The following is a 21,767-nucleotide window of genomic DNA, read 5'->3' on the forward strand; positions in this document are numbered from 1 at the left end:
CCGGGTATTTTCAAATAGCTGTCTATCTGGTACGAACCCCACCTGGTCAGGGTGGATCAGAGTTTTTAACACTGGGTTTAATCGGTCTGCTAGAATCTTCGCCAGTATCTTAATGTCTTGATTAATCAGCGAAATGGGTCTATAGTTGTCAGGGAGTAGTGGATCCTTGCCAGGTTTCTGGAGGAGTATTATGTTAGCAAGTGACATACTGCTTTCCGTGTTGCCGCCCTCCATGAGGTCGTTAAACACTCGCGCTAGATGTGGAGATAGTTCCTCTTTAAAGGACTTGTAGTACGTCCCATCGAAGCCGTCCGGTCCCGGTGCCTTGTTACCTTTCAGGCCTGCTATAGCCCTATCTACTTCCTCCCTTGTTATAGCTTCGTCAAGGAGCTGTGCCGATGCCGTCGATAGTTTTGGCAGGTCGAGATCCTGCACAAAGTTGCGCATGTGCATGTCAGCTTCTTCCTGAGACGTTTGAGACCGGGGCGTGTGGTTGTACAGTTTTTTATAATAGTCGGTGAATACCTGTGCCACCTCAGCTGGGGTGTTTTTTATCGTTCCGTCCCTGTGTTTAATCGCAGTGATTGGGGCCTGGTTTTGCCTTGGTCTCAGGGTTCTGGCCAATAAGGTGTCCATTTTGTTTGAGTGTTCATAATACGTTCTCTTGGTCCAATTAAGGGCCCTTATGGTGTCATCCATCAGTACAGCGGTTATGGATCGCCTGATCTCTTGCACTTGCTCTGTGAGTTGGGGGGTTGGAGCGGTTTTATGTCTCTGCTCTGCTTTCCTCAGTTCTCCCAGTAGTCTGTTCACCTCTTTGGCCTTGTGAGCTTTCTTTCTCGTTGCAAGTTTAATGCATGTGCCCCTGATCACAGCTTTATGGGCCGCCCATACCGTGTTTGAGGCAATATCAGCCGTTTCGTTTTCGTTGAAGTAGTTTTGTATGTCGGTGCGTATTTCAGCTTTGGAGCCCTCGTCGCGTAACAGGTGTGGGCTCATCCTCCAGTTCCAAGGCGCTGCTGCGCACAGGTGATCCAGCGTCAGGGTGACTTCGGCATGGTCTGACCATGTAATAGAACCGATTGCGGTCTCTTTTACCTTTGCCATGCTTGTATCGTTAACGAGGAAATAGTCAATCCTCGAGTAGGTACCGTGCGGTGCGGAATAAAAGGTGTAGTCGAGTTCTCCAGGATGCTGGGCCCGCCACACGTCAATCAAGTTGGTGTTTTGGAGAAAACCATGTAGCATTCTGTCCTGACCCCCCCTGCCCTGCGACCTCTGGATGCCTGTCTTGGTGCTCCTGTCAACTGCTGGACACGGTGCGGCATTGAAGTCACCCCCCATGATTAACATACCGTATGGCAGGGCCTTAATTTTATCCGTCATTGACCCCCAGAATGTTGCGTCTGGTGAGTTAGGGGCATACACATTGATTAAGTGTACTGGATGGGAGTACAGCGTCCCTGACAGTATGATGTACCTGCCGTCCGTGTCTATGTCTGTAGATCGTATTTGGATCGGGCACCTGTTGTGTATTAAGATAGCCACCCCATTGTGTTTGCGATGAGATCTAGCCTCATAGGAGGTAGGGTAAGTACGGTCTCTAATGCGAAGCGTCGTGTTTTGAGAAATGTGTGTCTCCTGAATGAGCGCTACGTCAGGATTGTGCCGTTTGATCTCCCTAAGCATGAGGCGTCTCTTTCTAGGGGCGTTCAAGCCTTTAACATTTATGGAAAGTAGTTTCAGAGCCATATCTGTTGCGGTGTTTGTCGCTCGTTGCCCGTTAGTGGGCTCCCTATCCGATCGTCCCTATTGCTATAAGAGATACCGATCATAAGTGTTATGATGAGTGCCTCTGCCTCTGAGACTATCGCATACCGGAGGGGGGGGGGGGGTAGGAATGGGGTAATGTAGAGGGGGGAAAGAGAGACAAGGGTAAAGAAAAAAGAGAAGAAAAAAGGAATAAAAATAAAAAAGACTGGACTTACTAGTCGCCAGTTCTATGTGGGGTGTCGTCCTCGCGTCCACAGTTAGTACCCAGCCGGGTACCAGACGGACTTCGGGTTACAAAGCCGTGGCGGAGCCGCACCGCTTTAAAAGCTATATGTCAGTTTGGTGTGTGCGTCCCTTGTACGTGTATATGCGTCCCAGGGAGGGACCAGGTTACGTGATTCCGTGGGGCTGAAAGGCAAGGAGCCGCAACTCCGGAGGGGGGGGGGACCCCCAGCACATGAACCGGGCCACGGGGGGGGGGGGGGATCCGCATGTGTGGGGAGCGGAACAGTGATCTAGCGTTAACAATTACATTTATCCAGCGGGGGAGCGCTGTACTATCAGTGTATGCACTTGAACATTAACTAGCTATTTAGTCAAGGAGCGTATTGGGTCATCCCTCCTAATACATCTGGGTGGGGTATTTGTCTGTTGCGGGGCTATACAGCGTGTATGAGTAGGCAATACATTTAGGCTCTCATGCAGGTGAATCAGAAATAGTGAATACATGCACTTAACATAGGTATGGTACATACATTACTACCTCTGTCCCCATACCATCCGGGCACCCCCTCCCTCACCTCCGGGCCACGGGGCTAACCCCTAGGCCTGATTACCCTAGTACACCTATAGTAGTTCCAAGCTCAGCTCAGCTCAGGGGGGGGGGGTAAAATCTCCGCTCGTGATCAGGGTCTCAGGGGGAGGGGACGCTGTCGCGGGAAGTGGAGCATTGACCCAGAAGCATCTTTAACGTTTGCAGTCACCTAGCTGGAAAGCACTGTACAATCAGTATAAGCGTTTGAACATTTATAAACCAGTTAGGCAATAAAAGGTGGGAGATACCCATAACCTTCCCCCAGGGTCGTCTACGCTGGCCATTAGGCCAACCCTCCTTATACGCTTGGGTGGGGCGCTTGGCCACTACTGGGGCACCTAGCGTAGGTTCGTAGGCTATGCGGCTCCCATGCATGCAGATCATAACTAGCGAATACATACACATAATAAAAATACGGTGCATACATTGTCATCCCAAAGCCCGTTCTCTCCGGCCACCCCCTCCCATACACCTGAGCTGGGTCTCGTCTGGCCCTCATGGGAGGGCAGTCGCAGGGCGCGACCTCTCCTATGTAACCCGCTATAAAGGGGGCTCCGTGGTTAAAAGGGTCGATGGTACTTAAATCTACCACGTATTTTGTTTTGTTTTGTTTTTTTTTTTTTGTCTTATTTACTTTTTTTTGTTGTGTGATCGCATAGCTTAAGGAAAAGACAGAACCTGGGGTCTGGCAGCATGGCTATGGTCTGGATCTACAGATAAACACATAAAGTATACGGGATATAATACCATACAGAATTCCGGGTTGCATAATCAAAGACCAGTATCCTGACACCCAATCTCAGCAAACTCAGTCCCCCCTTCCCCATCCCCCACCCAAATGTTATTATATGGGATGTCCAGTGCTCAATGTCCATCCCCGGTTGTCTGGAAGTGTTCTCCCACACCCATTGCTGAAGTGTATTGTCCCTCTCCCAGTACCCCCCCCCCAAGTTAGCCGGTTCGGGCCCCTCCTCAACCCCCGTTGAACTTTATATGGACAGTCACTGTCCCTTGACGTGTACTGTGCCCCTGTACCTTACTCTCCGACGGTATGCCATTCTCTTGGTAGGGGCTGTAGGGCTCCAGACTCCGTCACCATCATGGAGATCCCCTCAGGGGCTGGCAAGTCCATGGCTTGGAAGAAGGACCGTGCATCCGCCCCTGGGTGAAGGACGTGTGTTCTCCCCTCCTTGAATGCCAGAAGCTTGAAGGGGTATCCCCAGGCGTATCGGATACCCGCGTCCCGTAGTGACTCCGTAATGGGCCTCCATTCTCTTCTCCTCTGTAGGGTAGTAGGCGCTAAGTCCTGGAATACAGACAGGTCAGCACCCTGGAAGGTGATCCGGGCCTCCCTGCTTTTCTTAAGGATGGCTTCTTTTGTTTGGTAATGCAGGAACCTTATAATAATGTCCCTGGGGTAGTTGGCGTCCGGCCTCCTAGCCCGCAGAGCTCTGTGGGCTCTTTCAATGTGCCATTGGTGTTCAGGGATATCAGGCAGTAGTGGTTTCAGAATTGTAGACACTATGGCCGCCACAGGGCCCTCTCCCGCGTTTTCTGGGAGGCCCCTCAGACGTAGATTATTGCGGCGTGATCTATTTGCCATGTCCTCGATAGTCAATTCAGCTGCCACCATTCTGGCTGTCAATTGATTGATTTGTGCGATGGCCGTATTATGGGCCTTCGTAGTAGTTTCAAGCCTCGTTTCCAGCCTCGTGGTGCGGTCTCCCAGGGTCTGGATCTCATCCCGGAGCAGCTTGACGGCTCGGTCTATCTCACCGGCCAAGAATGATTTTACTTCGGCAAGTGAGGTGAGTATTTGGGCTGTATCCGGAGTGCTCTGAGAACCCGCAGCATTGGTCCAGAGCGCCGGCTCCTCACCTCCCTCCTTCCCGCCGCCGCCGCCATCTTGGCGATCTGGGGTCGCAGCTCGCGTGGTGAAGAATTTTGCCACGGAGGTACCGGAATCCTGGCCCTTTTTAGGGTTCTTCTTCTGGGGCCTCCTGTCCATCCCTGGGAGCAGATTAGGCTTCTTTTAGATGGGTTTAAACGCTAATGTTTGCTAGTTAGCGGTGCGGCGGAGCGGAGCTCTAGGCAAACACGTCCAGCTCGCTCCGTGTCCAAGCCACGCCCCCTTATTCCTTTTTTTCTGATGCAAATATGCACATTCAACTCATGCAGGTTTGTAATGTCAGGCCGTTTCAACTCAGTACACCTTGTGATCGGCACCCATTCGTGGTGCCAGACGCATAAGCATTGTAAGCTTGAAAAATGCCAATTTGACCAGACTGAGATACAGTTCCTTGGATATGTTATATCCCCTTCTGGCTTCAAAATGGATCCACGCAAACTGGAGGCAGTATTGCAATGGACGTCACCTAAAGGTCTTAAAGCTACACAGCGTTTTGTAGGATTTGCTAATTATTACCGCAAATTCATTAAGGTTTTCTCATCAGTAATCGCTCCTATTACCAATCTTACTAAAAAAAATTAGCAAATTGCAATGCATGGCCCAATGAAGCAAAGGAAGCATTCGAGAAATTAAAATCTTTATTTGCTTCAGCACCCGTCCTGACGCACCCCGACCAAACCTTTTATTTTAGAAGTAGATGCGTCAGAAACGGGAGTAGGAGCCATTCTGTCTCAAAGAGAAAGTCCTGATGCACCTTTACATCCCTGTGGGTTTTTCTCTCGTAAACTAACTCCTGCAGAGAAAAATTATGACATTGGGAATAGGGAATTACTGGCTATTGTACTTGCCATTAAAGAATGGAGGCATCTCTTACAAGGTTCCAAAAAGCCACTTTTGACAGATTTTTTTTTTCACCGATCACAAGAACCTGGCTTATATTGGGGACGCTAAGAGACTGTCCTCCCAACAGGCTAGATGGTCATTATTCCTCTCCCGATTTAATTTTGTCATTACTTACAGACCCGGGACCAAGAACACCAATGCAGATGCGCAGATGCGCTGTCTAGACAGTTTGAGACAGATGAGATTCCTGAGATATTCCCAATCGTACCTCCAGAATGTCTTATTGCTACTACGGTTTCCAAAGTGTCTTCTCCACATTTCTGTGCCATAATAGCAGAGCAAACTCAGGCACCCTTGGAGAAACCTCCGGACAAACTTTACATCTCACCATCATTGAGGAAAAAAGTACTTGGGTTATTTCATGATAATCTGACAGCAGGTCATCCTGGAATACATAGAACTCTCTCTGCTATCTCCAAGAAGTTTTGGTGGCCTACCCTTAGAAGCGACATTAAAGACTATGTAGGGGCATGTCAAATATGTGCTGTTTCCAAAACATCCCACAAATCTCCTCCTGGGTTGCTACAGCCACTCCCAATACCTAATGCTCCATGGAACCATTTAGCCATGGATTTTATTGTGGAACTCCCCAGTTCTAAAGGGTATAATACCATCCTTATGGTTGTAGATAGATTCTCCAAGATGGCACATTTTATACCTCTTAAAAAATTGCTGTCTGCCCAAGATCTTTCGATTACATGGAGTACCAAAAAACATTGTTTCTGACAGAGGTACCCAATTTATCTCTAGGTTCTGGCGTGCCTTCTGTAAACAATTGGGTATAGAACTTTCATTTTCCTCTTCATACCACTCTCAGACTAATGGCGCAGCAGAGAGAGCCAATCAATCTTTAGAATCCTATTTGCGTTGCTTTATTGATGCCAATCAGTCCAACTGGTACGAACTCTTACCCATGGCTGAATTAGCCAGAAATAATGCGACTCATGAATCTTCCAATCATAGTCCATTTTATGTAAATCAAAGTTATCACCCCACTGTTTTACCTTCTGAATTTTCAGATGCTGATATCCCGGCTTTGAATGCCCGTTTAACTTCTCTCCATGACACTTGGGATTCTGTTCATTTGGCACTACAGAATGCCTCAAAACGTGCTAAAATCCAAGCTGACAAGAGACGGGTTGCCAATCCTGTCTATCAAGTAGGGGACAGAGTTTGGTTATCCACACATCATGTCAAACTCAAGGTTCCTTCCATGAAACTTGCTCCACGATACATAGGTCCCTTTCGTGTCCTACGTCGTATAAACCCTGTGACTTATTCCTTGGCACTCCCTGCGCATATCAGGATTGCTAATTCTTTCCATGTGTCATTGCTTAAACCTCTCACTTGCAATCGATACACAACAATGGTTGTTCCTCCTCCGCCCTTGGTCGTAGGTGATCAAGAGGAGTACGAAGTCTGACCTATATTAGACTCCAAGTTCTCTACAGGTGTTCTTTCTTATCTGGTTGACTGGAAGGGATATGGCCCGGAGGAACGTAGTTGGGTTCCTGCCCACCGGGTTCATGCTCCCGTCTTGTCTGGTCGTTTCACAACCGTTTTCCTCACAAGCTGGCTCCTTCCCGCCCGGTGAGCGTTCTTCGAGTGTGGAGTACTCTCACGGATCCCGGCTCGCTGCAATGCGCGTCTGTGCTCGACTGCGCCACATTGCTGAGCTTACCTGCTCGGCGGCGAGCCGGGAACCGCTCCTCCACACTGTCCCGGCGAATCCAAGATGGCGCTGACCATGTGGTCGCGTCCATCGATGGCTCTGCCCCCTATAATTATACGAACGTGCGCGTGATGTCACGACGACAACGCACGCGCACGTTCTAGGGTCAAAGGTCACCCTCTGACCAATCAGAGCCTAGAGAGGGATATTTAAATCCCTGATTCACCCCAGTACCCTGCCCTGTCTGGTTTCCTGTTCCTGGTTCCCGAGAGTGCGTTTTCCTTGTGATTCTGATATTCTGGTATTTTGACCTTGGCTATTCCTTGGTATTCCGATTTCTGGTTTCCCTGACTTGGCTTGTTTAAACGGTATTTGTGTATTTCTGGCTTCCTTGACCTCGGCTTTCCCATTGACCATTCTCTGTCTCTAACGTATTAGTCCGGCCATTCTAAGGACCGGTTTACGTTCTTGTAGCGTTACTTACCTTGTCCGGGGGCCGGCCGAGGTCCTCTGTTCCCGGCGCGCTCAGAGCGCCGATGACGGCGGGTGCTGACCGCGGAATGCGGTCACGTGTTCCGCCTAGCTTTGAGAGCGCGCCACGCGTCACGAGCACGCTCTTAAAGAGGAAGTGGGAGACGAAAATCAAAACGGTCTCCCATTGGCCCCTGTCACCCCACACTCCCCATACTCTCACATATTGGGGGCGTGGATATGACAGGGTCCAATCAAGAATAAGTTGAAGGTATTTAAACTTACCTCTCCCTTTACTCCCTGCCCTATCGTGGTTTCTGTTTCAGTTCCCTTTAGCGCTTGTTGTGTTCAGTTGTGTCCCTTCGTATTGACCTTGGTTTTGTTTCTGACTACGTGTTCTCTTTATCCTTATCTGTTCTGTTTGCCGGCTTGCTGTTTACTGTGTACCAGACCCCGGCTAGTCCTAGTTTACGCTGTCTCTCTGTGCCCTTGACCTCAGATCGTTCCTGACTCTGTCTCCTCTCACATACGTCGAGTCCGGCCATTCTAAGGTCCGGTAGACGTATCTCTCCTCTGTGTTGTCTTTTGTCGAGTTGAATCCTGCGAGTTGGGGTATATTGTCGTTACAGTTCTATCCTTTTATTTTATTTTAATTTTCTTCTGCGTGTTGGACCACACTAGCAGTCGTGACAGAAGCATTATGCCCGATCATTTGAAGGTCCGGTAATACACCTTTTCTATTGCTCCGACTGGATTTTTGTTACGATATGGCTTTTATCTTGCCGAGGATCAACCCTGTTCCTGACACCACTAAAGTAAACCATAGCGTTACGGTACTTTGTGTGCCCTTTTAAAATGTTGTTCAAGAAAACCGTATCATGGAGGAATATGTTAAGGAATCACTAGATCCTCTTCTCCAGCTGGAGCGGGGTTCTTCTTCGTATCTAAGAAAGAAGGTGATTTAAGACCGTGTATCGATTATAGAGGTCTAAACAAAATCACTATCAAAAATGCATACCCTATACCTTTAATCACAGAATTGATTGACAGGCTGAAACATGCTACTGTATTCACTAAATTGGACCTTAGAGGTGCATACAATTTAATACGTATTAAGAAAGGCCACGAATGGAAGACTGCATTCAACACTAGATCCGGTCATTACGAGTATACTGTTATGCCATTTGGTCTTTGCAATGCCCCAGCAATATTTCAAGAATTCATTAATGACGTCTTAAGAGACTTTATTCACACATTTGTAATTGTATACTTGGACGACATACTAATATATTCTACAGATTTACACACTCATCACAGACATGTTACAACGGCCCTGAAGACCCTTCTTGCTAATGGTCTTTATTGTAAACTAGAAAAAAATTTATTTGACCAATCCGAAGTCCAGTTTTTGGGGAATCTGATTTCCGCCAAAGGTTTTCGTATGGATCCCCAGAAGCTTTCTGCTGTCATAGAGTGGCCTCTACCACAAGGTTTGAAAGCCATTCAGCGTTTTCTTGGTTTCTCTAACTATTATAGACGCTTTATTAAGGGTTTTTCTTCTATTGTAGCGCCTATCACCCGTATGACAAAAAAGGGTGGTAATACTCGTGTCTGGTCTCCCGAGGCACTTCAGGCTTTCGACTTTCTTAAAACTACATTCGCCTTTGCACCTATTTTACAGCATCCTATCCCCTCACTGCCTTATATTCTTGAAGTTGATGCTTCTGATATCGGGGTAGGTGCTGTTTTGTCCCAAAGAGAATCGCCTGAAAAGCCATTGCATCCTTGTGGCTTCTTTTCTAGACAAATGTCCAAACCTGAAAAGAATTATGATGTGGGTAATCGCGAACTCCTTGCTATTATCTTAGCTCTTAAAGAATGGAGACACTTGTTAGAAGGAACTAAGGATCCTATCCTCATTTTTACGGATCACAAGAACCTATCCTACCTTGGTGAAGCTAAAAGATTATCTTCTAGGCAGGCTAGGTGGTCATTGTTTTTGTCCCGTTTCAATTATATTATCACCTATAGACCAGGTGATCGTAACATTAAAGCAGACGCTCTGTCCAGACAGTTCGAAACTGCTGACAAACAGGAGATTGATGTTACTCCTGTCATTCCCCCAGACAGAATAATAGCTACTACTATTTTGTCTATTTCTTCATCCCTCTTGCAGGCCATACAGGCGAAACAAAGCAGGGCACCTAGCGAGAGGCCTATTGATAAATTGTTTGTTGATGTTCCCGAGAGACGGGATATTCTGTCGTTATATCATGATACTAAGACTGCTGGACATCCTGGTATTTCCAAAACTATGTCAGCTGTTTCTTGGTATTTTTTGTGGGATTCCTTACGCAAGGATGTCACTGACTATATAGGTGCTTGTACTACTTGTACCTGTATGAAATCTTCTCGTAGAGTTCCTTGTGGGCTTTTGCATCCGTTACCCGTTCCTGAGAGACCTTGGTCTAACCTATCCATGGATTTTATTGTTGAATTACCCCCTTCGAATGGTTACACAGTTATCCTGATGATAGTAGATCGATTTTCCAAAATGGCTCACTTTGTGCCTCTTCACAAGTTACCCACATCCAGGGAACTAGCTAGTATCTTCGCTAGAGAGGTATTCCGGTTGCATGGTATCCCCGTATCTATTGTGTCCGATAAGGGTAGCCAATTTATTTCCAGGTTCTGGAAAGCCTTTTGTTCAGAAATGGGTATTTCTCTCTCATTTTCTTCCGCTTACCATCCCCAGTCTAATGGAGCTAACGTGCCAACCAGTCTCTGGAGCAGTACCTTCGTTGTTTTGTGTCCCACCATCAGAACAATTGGTCTGACCTTCTTCATTGGGCTGAGTTTGCTCGGAATAACGCCACTCATGATTCTTCCGGCAAAAGCCCTTTTTACATTGTCTATGGCCAGCATCCCGTTGTTCTTCTGGCTGCATTCTCCTCACAGGACATGCCAGTTCTGGATGAGCATTTGGCTGGTTTGCGTAATACTTGGGAGCAGGTTCAGCGTTCTTTGGTGGATTCCGCTGCTCGCCAGAAGGCTCAGGCTGACAAGCATCGCAGAGCGGCTCGTTCTTATGTTGTGGGGGACAGGGTTTTGCTTTCCACGTGGAATATTTGCCTACGGGTGCCTTCTATGAAATTGGCTCCCTGCTTCATTGGTCCTTATCGTATTCTACATAAGGTTAACCCATATGCCTTGGGTCTGCCTAAGAATCTGCGTATTCCTTTCACACCTCATTGTTGAAGCCTTACGTACGCAACCGCTATACCCGACATACTCCTCCTCCCCCTCCTGTCTCTGTGGAGGGTCATGAGGAATTTGAGGTTTCTGCTGTTCTTGACTCTCGTTTCCTTAGGGGTCGACTTCAGTACTTGGTACATTGGAAGGGTTATGGGCCTGAGGAGCGCAGTTGGATTTTAGCTGATGCTGTTCATGCTCACCGCCTTGTGCGTTCTTTCCATTCTCGTTTTCCTGCCAGACCTGGCCCTAACCGCCCGGAGGGCGTGTCCTCAGGGGGGGGGTACTGTAGCGTTACTTACCTTGTCCAGGGGCCGGCCGAGGTCCCTTGTTCCCGCCGCGCTCAGAGCGCCGATGACGGTGGGCGCTGACCGCGGAATGAGGTCACGTGTTCCGCCTAGCTTTGAGAGCGCGCCGCGCGTCACGAGCACGCTCTTAAAGGGGAAGTGGGAGACGAAAATCTAAACGGTCTCCCATTGGCCCCTGTCACCCCACACTCCCCATACTCTCACATATTGGGGACGTGGATATGACAGGGTCCAATCAAGAATAAGTTAAAGGTATTTAAACTTACCTCTCCCTTTACTCCCTGCCCTATCATGGTTTCTGTTTCAGTACCCTTTAGCGCTTGTTGTGTTCAGTTGTGTTCCTTCGTATTGACCTTGGCTTTGTTTCTGACTACGTGTTCTCTTTATCCTTATCTGTTCTGTTTGCCGGCTTGCTGTTTACTGTGTACCAGACCCCGGCTAGTCCTAGTTTACGCTGTCTCTCTGTGCCCTTGACCTCAGATCGTTCCTGACTCTGTCTCCTCTCACATACGTCGAGTCCGGCCATTCTAAGGTCCGGTAGACGTATCTCTCCTCTGTGTTGTCTTTTGTCGAGTTGAATCCTGCGAGTTGGGGTATATTGTCGTTACAGTTCTATCCTTTTATTTTATTTTAATTTTCTTCTGCGTGTTGGACCACACTAGCAGTCGTGACAGAAGCATTATGCCCGATCATTTGAAGGTCCGGTAATACACCTTTTCTATTGCTCCGACTGGATTTTTGTTACGATATGGCTTTTATCTTGCCGAGGATCAACCCTGTTCCTGACACCACTAAAGTAAACCATAGCGTTACGGTACTTTGTGTGCCCTTTTAAAATGTTGAAACTGTGAGACAAATCAGGATTTGTTTCAGTCATCCCTGGAAGAAAATGTACCATCCCAGACACACACATTGAACTGTGGGTTATAAATTCTGCATCGCTATCTCCTGCTCCCCTCCCATGTTGGTCATTATTTTTTCCAATATTCCTATTGGTCCTAATTGGTCTTCCCAAAGGCCGTATTGCCTCGCTACAGTCTGCAATGAATGCTGCCGCCAGACTGATTTTCCTCTCTAGTCGGTCCTTTCACACCTCACCCCTCTGTCAGTTCTTACATTGGCTTCCTGTATCCTATAGGAATCAATTCAAAGTGCTAACCCATACATATAAAGCACTGAACAATTCTAGCCCTTCTTATATCTCTTTACAGATCCATAGGTATGCCCCTTCTCGGTCTCTCTGCTCTGTTTGAGCAGGGTTCTCTTCAACCTATCATTCCTGTAAGCTTTCTTGTAATTGTCCTATTTATTGTTAAACCCCCCCTCTCATAATATTGTAAAGCGCTACAGAATCTGTTGGCGCTATATAAATGGCAATAATAATGTTAAAAAACGAGAATAAAAGGGGCAGAATACTAATACTACTTATATAATTCACGTTTTGTTTTTTTAGACTATAAACACTTTTTAAATTAATTTGACCAATTTCAGCAAATATTTCTGCTGTAACACAAGAGGAGTCTGCACTGCTCTTTATGGGTACAGTATTTCTTTTAGGCATCCCTAGCAGCATGACTCCAACAGTAAAGCAGGGACAGAAGCCCTAAAAATCAGGACTTTTTCACTGTACTCAGGACAGTTGGGAGTTATTTTAATTTGTTTCTGGAGCAAACTGTATGCATTTACCAAGGAAGGGTTGAAATTAATTAGAATTGTATATACAGTATTTATTTTTTTGGTCCAATTTGAATTGTACACACTCCAGGGAAACACTACTTCCGTGCTACCCACTTGCATGACAATATGGAGTCTCCTGCAGCCCTGTGTTCAGCCCATTAACAGCTGGAGCGCTCTACAACCTAGCATCCACACAGCAAATACCTAGATTGATGACGTCACACGACATTCCTTTTTTTTTTTTACTGCCCTCACCCCGATACGTTCGGTTGATTGTGGGCGGAGCCGCGAAGCTCGAGGAGTCGCGCGCACCCTTCCCCACCTCCAGCCACGCCCCGCAGTATATAAGGTTTGTCTCGCGCCTTTGGAAGTGTCACTTCGCTGCGGAGCCGAGAGCGCGCCATCTTTACCGATCCAGCACCTTCCTCTCAGCCATGCCGCGCATTTACATCGGGAGGCTGAGCTACCACGTCCGGGAGAAGGACATCCAGAGGTTTTTCGGCGGATACGGCAAGCTGCTAGAAGTCGACCTAAAAAATGGGTGAGGGGAATAAAACCACGAGAGAGAGATACCATCTGCTCGGCAGCACGAGCGCCATCACTGGGGGGAGGGGCAGGGTCTGCCCCCGGTCTCCGCTCTCTGTATTGATTTGTATGGAGGCACGCGGGGAGTTGTGCGTGCTCGGCAGCGCGCGCCGGCCGCCATTTTCTCTTTCTATCTGAGGGGGTGATTGTTATTAGTCTGTGGGGGGAGGGGGGTGTGATCGGCGTTGGGAGTGGGTTTGGGGGGATTATTGATGAGCAGAGAAGTTTCCAGCCTAAAATGGCGGCGGTTGTGAGGCTGACGTCGCCTCGCTGGTGCGCGCGTGCTGGCCGCGTGGCGGGTAGAGCGAGCGAGCCCCGGGGTATTGTCTGCATACTGGGGGGAGGGGGATGGATCTGCAGTCAGCGCTCTGTGGGGGGCGGGCGAGCGGGGGTGTAGTATCCTGTACAATGGGGTGTATGATCCAAATTGTGTGGCAAGACGAACCATCAGCTCTCCTGATATTATGGGCTACATGTCGGCACTGTGGCTTCAACAGAATCATGGGAGATGTAGTCCACAACACATGGGGTGCTGAAAGTTATCAACCCCTCTGTTTTAGGGACTCAGGTGGTATTGCAAAACGAAGTTGCAAATAGCAGCTCTGGAAACAACCCCCTTCAGAATTTTGTAATCTGTTTTATTCTAAAACGTGTCATTCAGAGTTTAGTGTAGAACAAAAACTCCACGGCAATGTGTATTCAAGCTGCAGTAATGTTTAGACGTCCGTCTGTAAATTATACTTTTGTTCTAAATAACATTTTAGTTGCATAAAATAAGTCACCTATAATTTCACAGCGAAGCCCTGTCCACACACACACACACACCAAACTACTAGTGTCGTTCTGTCTATTTGAAATGTTGGTACGGTCTGTATAATGTGTGGGCACAGCTATGATGGGCTATGTGGCATGGCCTCTGGAAAAATGTCTTGCTTATGGTCCCTGCTTCCATTTTGCTACTTGGATTCCAAATCACTACAATTCTTAGTTTAGTTATTCCTGATAGTGTGAGCAGAGGTCTGAGCCATGTGGGTGCCTGCGTGCTTTGCATGTGGTGTTGGTCCTGAGGTATAAGCTCTGTAGCATGGTACTCCTTGTGAGTGCTGAGGTATAAGCCCTGTAAACGCTGTGTTGCGTGGTTGTCAGTGTGAGTTGAGGTTCAGTATAGATTGCAGCATTTTATTGAGAAATAGTTTCACTACTTTTCATGCTCATAGTAAGGGGAAGCCTGACCTACTAATGTCCACTTGGTTAAATTTACTTTTAAAAAAAAAGTAATCGGGACTGAAGTCTGGAAAGCTGGCATAATTTGGTATTAAAAGCTTGCATTATCTAGTCAGTGTGAATTTTGTGTACTTGTAGGTACAAACATCTAATGGGCTACCCTCGCTCTGTGCATTGGCAGCCTTGAAATCCTTTATTCATAAGCACCCATTATAAAATCCAGACACAGTGATGGTGTTGAAGCATCTGTCCATTGTGCTGGTTTTGTATTGGTAAACAGTCTATATGCAAGGAACTGGCTTATTTTAATCTTGTGCCAAATGGTGGTCTGAATATGCACTGTTTTCTATACATTGAATGCAACTGTAGCCTTGCATCCTAATAAAACTATACTTAATTCTGTCATTACATGCAATTGTTTTTCCCCCTTAAAGGACCACTATAGTGCCCTGAGGGTGCCCCCACCCTCATGGCCCCCCTCCTGCTGGGCTGAAGCTGGAGGAAGGAGTTAAATCACTTGCCTTTCTTTAGCGCTGGGGACTCTCCTCCTCTGGCAGTCATTGGCTGCATGCGCGGCAAGAGCTGCGCGCGCATTCAGTCAGTCCATAGGAAAGCATCCTCAATGCTTTCCTATGGACGCAAGTGTCTTATCAATGAGACAGCCGCTAGAGGCTGGATTAACCCTATTGTAAACATCAGTTTCTCTGAAACTGCTATGTTTACAGCAGGCAGGATTAACCCTAGAGGGACCTGCCACCCAGACCACTTAATTGAGCTGAAGTGGTCTGGGTGCCTATAGAAGACATTCTTTGGTTGCATGTCAGCCACCTGATCCAAGGAACTAGCAATACAAATGTGTATTCCCAGTGCTATAGTGTCCTGGTGACTGTTAAGCTTACCAGTCCCCATCTGAAGGGAGAAATTGGTATTTTATATACCTTTTTCTCTCCTACATGGACATGACACCTAGACTAACTAACTTATTGAGATAGTTGTCTGGTTGCTTATAGTGTATCTTTAGTGAGGTCAAATAATTTCTCACATCCTGGTTGTTCTTTTCTTGGCACTGCAGTCAAGTGACATTGGAATCCCGGGCTTGTCTCAGAATATAACGCTGAACTTGTGCAACATGTTGCTGGGATTTATGGGTCAGATATAAAAAACACTTCAGAGACAGAATTGCTTAAACCATCTGTCAGTTCGGAGGTCTTCCCAAGGTGACATGTGCCATTGATGTCTGGTGGCTTGGGGAAGAAGCTTATGGGAGATATTCTTTATACTTGAAGCTTTCCTTTGTGGCTGCCATTTTCCTTCCAGGATCAATTCCAGCTCCTGGCATATCTGACAGGAGCCCTCATCACCGTTGTGCTCTTATGTGTGAGATAGGTCTGTGGAAGTTTCTACAAGACTGCACAAGAATTTATTGCACAACTCTCTTGGGCTACATCGGTATTAATACATAATGTAAGCTACTAAAACTTAGGGTTTAAAGGGGCACTATAGGTACCCAGACCACTTCAGGTCAGAAGTTGTCTGGGGCAGTGCCCCTATCTCCTTTACCATACTATTTTAAATATTGCAGGGTTAGCGTCTCTTCTAATGGCTGTCTACCAGACAGCCACTAGAGGCTCTTCCAGGTTGTTCGCCTAACTGATGCTAGACATCCTCACTCTATGCATGAGGACATCCGGTGTTGGCTAAAATCCCGTAGAAAACCATTGATTCAATGCTTTATGTGGTAGTCCTAATACTGAAGACAGCGCCGATGTCCCTGGGTGCTGGGTCATGCTCTTTATAGCTTTCCCTTTAAAGAAACCATCCAGGCACGCTAACTACTACAATGCTCTCCCATATGTAGAACAGCTTGACTTTAATTACAACCTTTCTCCAGCTGGAAGCTCCTATTCATGTCAAGTTTGTTTCACTTTATCTTCCATATCGGGGTTGAAAACCATTGGCGACTGAAAAACTAGCCCTGGTAAGTGTACCATGGACTCTTCAGACTTGCAGTAAAGTTTTAAGGCCTGGTTAGTAGTGTAGGACTTGAAATTGTAAGCCTTGTTCTATATAGGTAATCATTGAACCACAAGTGTCTTACAGCCAGGATGGGAAGCAAAGTGTGATATTGAAGTTTCTTGTGTTATGGTTACGAATATGTTTTACGTTTTAATTGCTACATTAAATACTAACCTTACTGAATTTTCTTTCTAGATATGGTTTTGTAGAGTTTGAGGACTCGCGAGATGCAGACGATGCTGTGTACGAGCTGAATGGCAAAGACCTGTGTGGGGAGCGTGTCATTGTGGAGCATGCTAAAGGACCTCGTAGAGACAGAGAGGGATACAGCAGCTATGGAAGTCGCAGTAAGCATTGCCATGACTCACTAGTAGTTTGTTCGTCTGATGGGTTCTAGTTTGTGGTCAGCATAGTATTAACACCAGTGGAACACGATAAATAGGGTTTAAAGTGTTAAACAGCCGCTTTCTGCCCTGCTCCTCTAAAGCTTCAAACCGGTGAACAAACATTGTTTACAAACATATATTTTTAATGTGCAAGGTTCTTCAGAAGGGAACCTTGTAAAGAATAGTGGCAAATTTCACCAGTGAGGCCTACATAATTTTTTTTCCTGATAAGATGACATACTGAGCCGTAAGACTTATGTCGTTAAGGACTCCTGTGGTTAAGTCATATTCTGCAGCCTGGGTGTCCAGTTGACGCAGTTTTGTAACTCGCAATCAATGCCTGAATAAGGCTGCTATAACGTTAACATCTAGTCTTATTTTAAAACTCAGTTAAACCCAAGCTGTAATTGGGTATTTGTGTAAGGTGCAAACAGCACTATATCACATGTGCCAAAAATATCAGGACATGAAAAGAAAAAAATCTCAGGCACTCACTGTGATTGTATCCAGGCAGGTTTATTTGCAACATTTCGACCTGTCAAGGTCTTTATCAAGCATTCTTTTCATGTATATTTCATGTGGTTTTTTGCTGACCCATGCTCAGTAGCACCCTGGATTGGTATATTGTGGCTGAGTGCGACCCTATCTTTTTTTCCTCTTTTTCATAAATATCAGGACAGACATGGTTTTCTCTATTGTTCATTTGGGCCTCAACTTTTTTCATGTAAATTCTGAAAATGGGGTTTTAATTAATCCAGTGTTATATATTTGGAAAAAGTCAACACTTAAACTGGCAAACTCCTTTCTGTTTAAGCAGCTTTAAAGTCAAGTTTCTTGTTCTCCATTAAGAATCTTCCACACTTGAAGCACTATATTGTTGCCATAGTCTGATTTTAAAGGGACATTTAAGCCTCATGGTAACTAAGCCCTACAGTATAGGCAGTGTTGGAGCCTGTGTGCTGGAACACACTTTGGAAGACTAGCCCTCTATGTAATCTCTCTACACCTGGCCAGACTACTACTCTCGATCTGTATTTGGAGGGGAGAAAATCTGAGACCGCTTTCAGGATACTAGTGTGGTATCGCCTTTGATTTCGAAGGCTCAAAATCTGCTTCATTTTAAAGGGACACTATAGTCACCAGAACAACTACAGCTTAATGTTGTTATGGTGAGTATAATCATTGCCCCTAGGGACACCTCCATTCCTCAGATGGCCACTGGAGGTGCTTCCTGGCTCAACGCTGCATAGTAGGCAGCAGTGCCGTTCAGCGTCTCCATGCATTGATTCAATGCATCTTTATGAGGAGGTGCTGATATGCCACAACGGCGTTTGGCTCCGCACCTTCCCAATTCCAGTCAATCCAATGCTTTCTCCAAGGGAAAGCATTTTAATTGGTTGAAAATTAGGGGTTCTGATGTCATCAAGGGGGTGGAGTTAGCGCCAGCGGACCCGAACGGGTCTGGAAATAAGGTGAGTTTTAATTGCTGGGGGGGGGGGGGGCTTGGTGGGTTTTACCACTATAGGGTCAGGAATACATGTTTGTGTTCCTTTAAACCTTTATTTTTTCATAACTGCCTCAAAATGAACTATTTGAGCCCAAATTAATACAGAAGAAAACTTACTTACCGTATTGAAATTAGTTTATAAAAAAAAATAGTGGGTATGTTTGTCTACAATTAGTATTTGGTGAGTGGCTACCTGGTTTACATTCAATTCAAATAAACCTATTTGTTTCTGCTAACCCTTTCTAGTGTTCAGCAGGTCTGCTGTTAAAAGGGGTTAGTATCTAACAATGTTGCTGTAAATTAACTTGGGCTGGCTCCCTTGGTTAGTAACAATTATATTCAGGTATCTTGGATGTTGAAGTAGTTAGAAAAGTTATGGTTGGGTGGAAACTGCATCGGGATGGGTGGGGTGTGGGGGTGAATTCAGAACTGGGGATGCAGGATGGTAATTGTTATGTTTAACTTGTATATTCTTAACCTTTTTGCATGTTGAATTCCAAAATCCTTTGTTAACCGTCCTTGATGTTTCAATTTGAAAGAGACCAGTGGGGGCTGAGACCATTGAGGCTTAAGATGACTGCCTTTCCTGGTTGGCCTTTCCAAACATTGTGTGACCCTTGCCCTATGACCCTTTGGCTGACCTTACCGGAAGCCATGACGACAGCAGCCTTTTGCCATTAGACGCAGGGTGATGGTGAGGATTCCAAGGGTTAGAACAAACTGGTTTTAATTTGAATTAGGTGACTTCCCTTGCGTGTGCTTCCATAAGCCACTTCTGTTATACCTCCTGCCTTAATGTAAATATAGTGACTGGCATCTCATGTTTAATAAAAAAAAATGCTTTGTTGCAGTGCATGTAATTAAGATAACTATTGTTTTGTCATAGTCATTTAAAAAGCTTTGGTAAACCTAAAAACAAAGGTTGGCAGAATTCATTCCTTAAACAGGCCCCTCCTTAATATAGCAGATTGGAGTGTGTAACACCACATCCCTGCTGATCTTCTCTCGCCAGAATCACATATTGAAAGGAGGTTTTATTTAAGATTCACACTTTTTCCTAGCTTTATTTAAATCCCTACAAGAAATAGATTTGGCCCATGCATAAATTGTGAGGAACTAATTTCTTTCTGTGTGCAACAAAGGTGGAGGAGGAGGAGGAGGAGGTGGTGGTGGTGGAGGAGGAGGAGGAGGAGGAGGAGGATACAGGAGCCAGCGGTCAGGCAGAGATAAGTATGGCCCTCCTGTGCGTACGGAGTTCAGGCTCATTGTGGAGAACCTCTCCAGCCGATGTAGTTGGCAGGACCTTAAGGTGAGTGATATGTCAGCCTAAATACTTCTCTGGTTTTAAATCAAATCCATATTAGAAAGTTAGATTTTATTTTAAAAAAAAAATTCTGAATACAGTTCTAGATCTGTCAGCTGGTGAAACTGTCCATTTAAAAGTTCCTTCCTCTAACTTCAATTTCCAGGATTTTATGAGGCAGGCTGGTGAAGTCACCTATGCAGATGCCCACAAAGAGCGTACCAATGAGGGTGTAATAGAATTCAGATCTCACTCTGACATGAAAAGAGCTCTGGAGAAGCTGGATGGAACTGAGATAAATGGAAGAAAGATTAGGCTTGTTGAGAGCAGGACTCGTCACAGAAGGTCATACTCTGGAAGTAGATCAAGGTAACTGGGCATATCTGTCACTTAATGATACTATTTGTTTTTAGAAAACAGTTTTTGGAAATGCTCCACTTGTAAAATTATTGTATTTAATTAAAACCCTTTACACCTATGTGAATAATCTATTTTCATTAACTACAATGGGGTGTATGTTGGTGTTTTAGTCCTTGATGTTGCTTGTTCTTCCTGAAAACACCCATTTCTAACTTTACTCTTCATAACCCGTGACTTGTTTTGTGTAAAAAAATAAATAAAATCTTTATTTACTAATTTTTTAATTAAAGGTCACGATCCAGGAGCAGGAGAAGATCAAACAGCAGGAGTAGACACAGCAGCCACAGTAGATCCAGGAGTAGGTCTCGCTCCCCTGCCAAAAAGAGCAGATCCCATTCACCTGCTAAACGAAGCCAATCGCACTCTCCTGCTAAGAGCCAGTCCAGGTGAATATTTCTGTTCACAAAACTTGAAGACTAATATTTCATTCCTTGATTGGGTGTTCTAAAGACATTTGCCACAATGTTAATCATGTGTTTCTACACATTATATATGCATTTGAGCTGTTAATTAATTTTAATGTTTTGACAGGTCTAAATCAAGATCTAGAAGTAAGGAGCGTTCTCTGTCAAAGCAGAGGAAGTCTAGATCAAAGAGCAAGCCAAAGTCTGAACATGGATCCAGATCTCGCAGCTTGTCCAAAGGGAAGCAAGAGAGGTCGCCTAGTGTGTCCAAGGGAAAGCGAGGCAGATCACGTAGTCGGTCCAAAGGCAGATCTGAGGGCTCTCGTAGCCGATCAAAAAGGGAAAGATCTCGCAGCAGATCCAGGGGAAAGAGGGAGCGGTCTAGTAGCCGTTCTAAGAGCAAGAAGGAGCGATCTCGTAGCCGTTCCAAGGGCAGAAGGGAGAGATCTCACAGCCACTCAAAGGGCAAGAGGGAGCGATCCCGCAGCCGTTCCAAGAGCACGCGGGTTCGTTCTCGTAGTCGCTCCAAAGGCCAGAGAGAACGTTCCCGCAGCGGCTCCATTGATAACCAGGAAGTCTCTGAAAGTCATTCAAAGAGTAAACAGGAAAGGTCCTCCCACAGCAGATCGAGGTCCAACTCCCCAGTCCACTCGCCAAAGGAAAATGGAAATGGAGGTACCCGATCGCGTTCAAGATCCCCATCTGCACCTTTTGTCACCAATGAGGACTCTGTTTCTCCTCCCCCTCGAGCTGCTTCTGCTGCCAGTTCTCGGTCTCGCTCAAGCTCTCGCGAATAAAGGCATTTCATTAAAGGTGACCAGTGTTAGGACTCTGCCCCCACTACACTACCCCTTGTCAAATACAGTGCGTAACGTTCTGGTGCTGACACATCTATGTGAAACCTTATTCTTTATCTGGTAGAGTGGATAACACTTTTTTTTTTGGACAGTTAGTGTTAAACCACAGCTGTACAAATTCTAATAAGTTTTAGACTAATTTCTTATGTACGTTCTGGCACAGAGCAGTAAAAGCAATTGGTGCAGGGGCTTGCATGTATTCCTACCCCATTTTCCCTTTTGAGAAAAAGTGGTCTATATGAAAAGCCTCAGTTGAAAGCTAATTATGTTATTGATTGTATGAAGA

General features: G+C 45.9%; 2 protein-coding genes across 2 annotated transcripts in view; both read left to right on the plus strand.

Moving 5' to 3' along the window:
• The window catches only part of SGK2 (serum/glucocorticoid regulated kinase 2), a 538,190-nt gene that overhangs the window by 402,012 nt on the left and 114,411 nt on the right, over positions 1-21,767 (plus strand). The window lies entirely within an intron of this gene.
• SRSF6 (serine and arginine rich splicing factor 6) lies at positions 13,186-21,561 on the plus strand. Its single transcript, XM_063455665.1, has 6 exons — positions 13,186-13,320; positions 16,800-16,951; positions 19,661-19,806; positions 19,967-20,169; positions 20,451-20,606; positions 20,752-21,561. The coding sequence occupies exons 1-6, from the start codon at positions 13,214-13,216 to the stop codon at positions 21,419-21,421; spliced, it is 1,434 nt and encodes a 477-aa protein (XP_063311735.1). The 5' UTR covers positions 13,186-13,213; the 3' UTR covers positions 21,422-21,561.

The sequence above is a fragment of the Pelobates fuscus genome, chromosome 5 (genome assembly GCF_036172605.1).
Source record: "Pelobates fuscus isolate aPelFus1 chromosome 5, aPelFus1.pri, whole genome shotgun sequence".
NCBI classification, from domain to species: domain Eukaryota; kingdom Metazoa; phylum Chordata; class Amphibia; order Anura; family Pelobatidae; genus Pelobates; species Pelobates fuscus.

Excerpts from the sequence above, each read along its gene's own strand:
- SRSF6 (XM_063455665.1), top strand. The coding sequence starts at position 13,214 with ATGCCGCGCATTTACATCGGGAGGCTGAGCTACCACGTCCGGGAGAAG. Across the intron at positions 16,952-19,660 it reads CAGCAGCTATGGAAGTCGCA|GTGGTGGTGGTGGAGGAGGA; the intron begins GTAAGCATTGCC and ends GAGGAGGAGGAG. Across the intron at positions 19,807-19,966 it reads GTAGTTGGCAGGACCTTAAG|GATTTTATGAGGCAGGCTGG; the intron begins GTGAGTGATATG and ends TTCAATTTCCAG.